The sequence below is a fragment of the Lissotriton helveticus genome, chromosome 1_1 (genome assembly GCF_964261635.1).
Source record: "Lissotriton helveticus chromosome 1_1, aLisHel1.1, whole genome shotgun sequence".
Classification (NCBI taxonomy): Eukaryota; Metazoa; Chordata; class Amphibia; order Caudata; family Salamandridae; genus Lissotriton; species Lissotriton helveticus.
The window spans coordinates 2133424-2140089 of NC_136057.1; the positions used below are offsets into that span (position 1 = coordinate 2133424).

General features: G+C 40.3%; 1 protein-coding gene across 1 annotated transcript; it reads right to left on the reverse strand.

Annotated features, from left to right (window-relative positions):
* Positions 1-750: 750 nt before the first annotated feature.
* LOC144753331 (olfactory receptor 5V1-like) lies at positions 751-1692 on the reverse strand. Its single transcript, XM_078641069.1, has one exon. It carries the CDS (start codon positions 1690-1692, stop codon positions 751-753), a length of 942 nt encoding a protein of 313 aa, XP_078497195.1.
* Between the last annotated feature and the right edge of the window lie 4974 nt (positions 1693-6666).

A 6666-nucleotide genomic window follows, 5' to 3' on the forward strand; every position in this document is an offset into this window, starting at 1 on the left:
TGTGAGGAGGGAACCCAATGATGAAACATGTCACCTTTGGGTGAATGAGGGTTCTCGTCCTGAAAAAAATCTTTCCCTCGGTAGTCCTGTAACATATTCACATTTTGGCATTACCTGTCGTCCTTTTTTTCAAATCAACAGGACGCACTTCTTTTTGAGTTTTTTCTGGAAGTAAGGGACTAGAAAGTTGCTGGTCGGGGCTATCACTTTAGATCCCCAGTGTGAAAACTAACGTCAAAGACAGTACCTGCACGGCTTGGACTGAATCAGTCCATGACGTGCTGGTACTGGGATAAATGCACACAGAGGGGCAACAAGGGCCCACCTGCATGAGCCCCATAGCCCTAAGGCACTAGAGGGCCCTTTGTACTCTCCCCACCATGGTTTTCATAGAGGAAGAACTGCCATGAAAACCTTTGCAGCAATGAACTCATAATATGCTTGGTGGCAATGCCGCAGTCCTGCCAAGCATATTGTAGCCTTAGGAACATTGCACCAGCACCAGGGATCCCTGCTCCCTGGCTGTTGGCATGGTGAAATGGCGGTCTGACCGCCCAACTTGTAATGGAAAAGTCAGACTGCCGGTGTTGCAGTGGCTGTACCTCCACCACTGCTCCCCTGTGAGTCTGGCTGTCCTCAGACAGCCAGACTCGTGGTCAAGCCCATAGTGGATGAGTTTGGTGAATATGTAAAGAGATAGGTGGAACTGATACACTGCTCCTTCCAATACTGATCCATCTGTATCTATTATCACTTTGTCATTCTTTGGACTCTTATCATGTTTTTTGTGACCGCCTTTTTCATCTCAGTGTTTCGGAGACTATAGATCATTGGGTTAACCATAGGAGTCACGACGCTGTACACCACTGACATGAACCTATCTACAGAGAATGAGTTAGTGTTTGTGGGACGGAAGTAGGTGAAGATCAGGACCCCGTAGAAGATGATGACCACTGTCAGGTGGGAGGCGCAGGTGGAGAAGGCTTTGGATCGTCCCTCAGAAGACTTGATGTTCAGGATGGTGATAATAATGAAGGTGTATGACACAGTCATTGTGAGAAGCGCCCCAAGAGCCATGACCCCACCCAGGGTAAAGATGACAAGGATGTTAATGAATGTGTTGGAGCACGAAAGCTGCAGCAGAGGGGGGAGATCACAGAAAAAGTGCTGGATCACATTGGACTTGCAAAACGAGAGCCTACTTATCAAAATCACATGCACAGTTGTGCAAAGAAATCCTCCAAACCACAAGCCAGCCACCAAACTACAACAGGTCTGCGGGTCCATGATCCTGGTGTAATGTAGAGGGTGACAGATGGCAATGTAGCGGTCGACGGCCATGGCAGCCAGGAGAAGGCTCTCAACAGACACCAGACTACCAAAGAAATAGAGCTGGATCATGCAGGCAGTAAATGAGATAGACTTCCTCTTGACTAGAAGGTCTGCCAGCATCCTGGGGACAGTGACAGTGGAGTAGCAGCAGTCGAGGAAGGACAGGTTACAGATGAAGTAGTACATAGCGGTGTGAAGACGTTTGTCTAGGCATATTACTGTGATGATGAGGATGTTCCCAGCGAGGATGGTCGCGTACATCAGTAGGAATATCAGGAAAAAGAGACTCTCCACCTCAGGGATGGAAGACAGGCCCAACAGGATGAATTCAGTGACCAGAGTTTGGTTGGTCCTGTCCATAGCCAGGGCTTTCGTCTAAACAGGAACATTAGTGACAAATATAATATTAATAATAAAACTATATGAATGTGAGCAACACAATTTTAATAGTTATTGTATTATCAAACATAACAACAATAGTAGCAGTACAGTGTTGTCATAAAACACATATTTATATATCTCATCATGCAAACAGTTCATGGGTTAGTGCTGTGGTGAGAATGCAATTTTGGGATCCTAATTGTCTGCTAGATATTAGCTTATAGATGCTGCTATTTCCAAGCTAAATGGAACTCATTTTATTAATCTTGGAAGTGATAAAACATCTATTGTTATCATTCTTCATAACAACTGCAATATGTATGAGTGCACATGCAAAATCTCAAGTGTAGGGAGAAATGAAAACATTTCTCCTGTTAACGCATGGTTTAAAATAGCATTAACTTTTGGTGCAAAGCCATGCCTACTATTGTTTGTAGATAGGATTTTACGTCAAAAGGCTCATGTGGCAGCATGGGAACTCCAACATACCACCCATGTAATGCTCCCTCGTCGCTAAGTAACACAAAGCAATTACCATATATCTTAGTTAGGATCATGAAGAAACTCTGCCATTTTCCACCATGTACACATTTCTTATATTGACTTTCCCTTTCACACAATAACCTTTTATATACATTTGAGTGTGCGAAAATACTGGATTTGTTTCTCTGAAACTGCTTCACTTACAGATTCCACTTCATGAGGCTATTAGCATGACTCCTTGAACACCATGTACAAGGCCTTGACGCACATTGTGCAAATGTTATTTTATTTTTCATCCACAAAGCAAGCCGACTATTTATAGACCATAACAATGCTGTTTCACGCAGGACTTGCAAGGATGCTATTCATTATAAATAAGCAAGCATTTCTGGGTTTAGGTAGAGGAGCGCTCTGTTGACATTGGACAAGGTCTCTACACACTTAAGTTGAGGCCTAGCAGCTTGTTGATATCTCTGTGAAGGGTGTCCAGCTTGTGACCAAGATGGTGACTTACATTCTTTCCCTTCAGGTAACCAGGGTTGGACCTGGAACGAGCTCCCAGTCTACATCAGATGCTCCCCGACCCTGCACACATTCAGGAAGGACCTCAAGACCTGGCTCTCTGACTGACCTGGAGCTGTTCCCCTCCCCCCAGTGCCTTGAGACCCTCACTGGTGAGTAGCACGCTATATAAACCCCTGATTGATAGATTGATTGATTAATCTTCTACACACCCACTTGCCCTAGACACGTAAATTAGGGACTGCAAAGTAGGAGTATTGAAAATGTTCCACTGTATACTTCTTGTATATTTCTCATTGAAGAAGAGATTACAAGTGAATGGGTAAAACAGATCTAGATCTGTTTCCACAATCCCTGGGGAATCAGGGTTGTCATGTTCAGTGGTTGCCAGAACAATTTGCTACCCGCTTAGGTTTAGAGGCACTGATGGTGGCATTGTGAGCTTGCTGGTCTATATAACAACATGTCCTGGTGGGGTGCATAGAATCAATCTGGCACCATCCTGATGGTTATGTTGTACAAAAAAGCACAGTTTCTACTGAAGGGTAGAAGCTTATCAACATGTTGCACCATCATTGGTGAAGCCCTTATTTCAATTAATCTCCTGATTAGTTCAATCATGCCTTCTCAGAGACCCTTACTTACCTCCAAACCGGAGAGGTCTGTGGTGGTAGGGAAAATCCTCGTCAGCTGAGTAGGAAACCCCTATGTATTGGATGTAGGCGGTTCAAGCTTGATCCCCTAAAAGATTTACTTCTAACTGAGAATACTCAGTCTGTAATTCATTTCTTATTCTTCCAGGGGTTGAAGGTCCTCAAGCATTAAACTTTGCAGAAAACTGCAGACATGTGGTTACTCTGAAATTATTACACTATGGTCTCTCAGCTAGGGTGGAGATGTTACCTTCGTGGTTGAGATACACACGAAGAATTTAGGACACGTGTTCTATTCTTGAGTTACATTCCCAGCTGCAAACAATGTTATACATCTATTTCACACCTACACTGAGGATGAAATACCAGATTACTATACTCCATATGAAGAGATAGAGGTGCCTCTCACTTACAAAGAACACATGAATTTGTTTAAAGGCACCCTCCCACACACAACAGCAAATTTTCGACTCGGTCCTTTCAGCAATGTGAAAACAACATGCCTATTCTTAGCCGGTTACACACGGCTTCCAAATGTTGATAATTTACCAAAAGTAGAGGTGCGAAGACTATACAAAGATTTAGTAACAATATATAGAAGTCTTATTGTTACATTCTATTTTTCTTATTAAGTGTATGTCACTTTAAATTTATATGTCATTTGTCGCATGCTCCTGCATGCGACATGTTATTCTTTCAAAAGTGTTCCATTGTTCTAACTGTCTGAGAAATGCTGCATTCTACTGATGGGCTCAGTTTATACCTGGAGCTATATGACCATCTCTCACCGTGCTGCAATAAATGACATTTATTCATAATATTGGATTGACATCATTTTAATGTTGGCGACAAGGGAAAATCACTCTATTCAGCAGCACGGTCACAGAGTGGTGATTGTGAATCCACCAGAAAGAAAATAAACTGATTTAAAAGAACCATCCAGTTTATCCCTGGATAGAGGTCTACTTTCAAAATTCAACTTCATTGGAATGGTATGTTTTTTTTCCTTTGTTTCATATTGGACACATTTTAATTTTAATATATTAAGTGGCAGAATTCATAATTAAACAAGTTGTGCATTGATCGCACTTGCGGCAGATACAAGAGTGTCACATCCCCAACGTGCCGAGATCCCGATTCTGTAAGAACTTTCTTTTACTAATTTGGTGGTTTTTGACTGAAATTTACGATTGGGATCCAACAACCTTTCCTTCAGCTGTGCGCGCACAATTTTAAAAGTAAATACCTTTATCCTCAAATGGAGCGTGACGAGCATTATCGGCGGAGTTTCAGATTGCAACTCTCTCTTATGAAGCTCATCTCTTGGAGGTACGATACAAGCGCGTCACGTACTTGAGATATGTAATGATGTAAAACGTTACGTGGCGGCCATAGTTACTTGTGGAAGAGTTTATCTCCAGCGATTGATGTGATGTATTCCTTTTCTGCTGAAGCTTTTAAGTAAGTGTTTACTCTATATCTGCCACAGCGCTTAAGTTTATTTCAACAGAATAATTTCACGCACACCATCATTTACGATGAACTTTCATATTTACTTCATAATTTTACATTGCTTGGATACGCTGAACTGAACTATTATTTTACTTTCAGCACATGCACGGCAGCCATTTCAACATCACCAAACATATTTCGGCAAACAATTCACAACAACTACTTTGTTTGGATAAGCCGCATTGAACTTTGATTGTTATTTTAAGAGCACGCACAACTGTCATATGGTAAACTCACCAAGCATATTTCGGCAACCACACGAAGCAACAACTCAATTTATAATTATAGTCCGCTTTATTTGTTAAGCTACAGTGCATTTAGAGTTCTTTTTTTCTTCCCCATTTTCATACTATTTTAACGCAGTCTTAAACTACACACCTGCCAACACCCTCACGACTTCTGGGTCTCAGTAAGTTGGTATTTTTTTTTCTCATTTAATTTATTTTTCATATTTAGGAGTGCATTGTAGCAATTTATCAATACAACATGCAATTTGACCCACCTCCAAACTTTTTACAAGTTAAAGGTGATCCACCAATGCCATGGTCCAGGTAGAAAGAGGAATTCTTGACATATATGAAAGCAATATATGGTGAAAGAATGGGTTCTGAAAGGAAAAAAAGCATATCTTTACATTGTCTTAGCTCGGAAGGTCATGTTGTATTTAGATCTTTACCACAGATTTCTACACAAAATAAAGGGGGAGTTGATTCCATGAATGTATATACTGAAGCTCTAGCCAGACTGGAGAATAGATTTAAACCTAGAATTAATATAGCGTTCAATCGTTTCAAATTTTAGACTAGAAAACAAAAAGATGATGAATCATTTGATGACTTTTTAACAGCATTGAGGTCTTTGAGTATTAATTGTAATTTCGGTACCATGACCGACGGGATGATACGTGACTAGATAATAGTTCATGTTAAATGCAAGAAGATCAAAAGATAAATTTTGGGTCATGGGTGATCACAATTTCAATGAAACAATAGCGACAGCCAAAGCACAAGAATAATTTGATTTGTGGATGGAGACTGTCAGACAAAATACAGCAAAAACATCTTCAGATGAAGAAATCTGTGCTATTGGACACAAAATTGAAACTAAACAAGAGACTTCACAATCTATAGGAAGATATATTATCAATACGTTTAAACAGAATCATATTCAAAGAAGAAATGAAGGGTTTAATAATCATGGTGTATGTTACAGATGTGGTAACAAATCTCACTATGCTTCTTTTCCAGGTTGTCCAGCTTTAAAAAGAGAGTGTAAAATGTGTAATAGGGTAGGACATTTCAGCAACATGTGCAGAATTAGACGACCACAATTTCAGAGGCGTGGAGCTGTATCTTCTTTGTCAGAAGATAACATAAACACGATTAGAGAAGCTACACCCAGCATTGACAAAGGTTTTGTAGAGTCTATTTTAGATAACTACACACAGGTATGAATGAGATCACCCAAATGCACCTTTCAGGTTTGTGGTATTGATTTGTTACTTATGGTTGACTCTGGTTCACCATGGACTATTATTTCTCATTAATACCATATTGACACTTTAGCTGATACTATCGCATTTATTCTTTTGCAACAATCGGATATTGTGGCTGAAAGTTTTTGTGGTACAAGAATTGATTTTATGGGTTTTTGTCAGGTAGAATTACATTTCAAACATAGAAAGGCTGAGAAAAATTATATATTTCCCAGAAAGGTGTAAATCTAATAGGATGGTATGATCAGTGAAAAGAATAAATCTGGGTCCTCTCCCTCTACATATTTC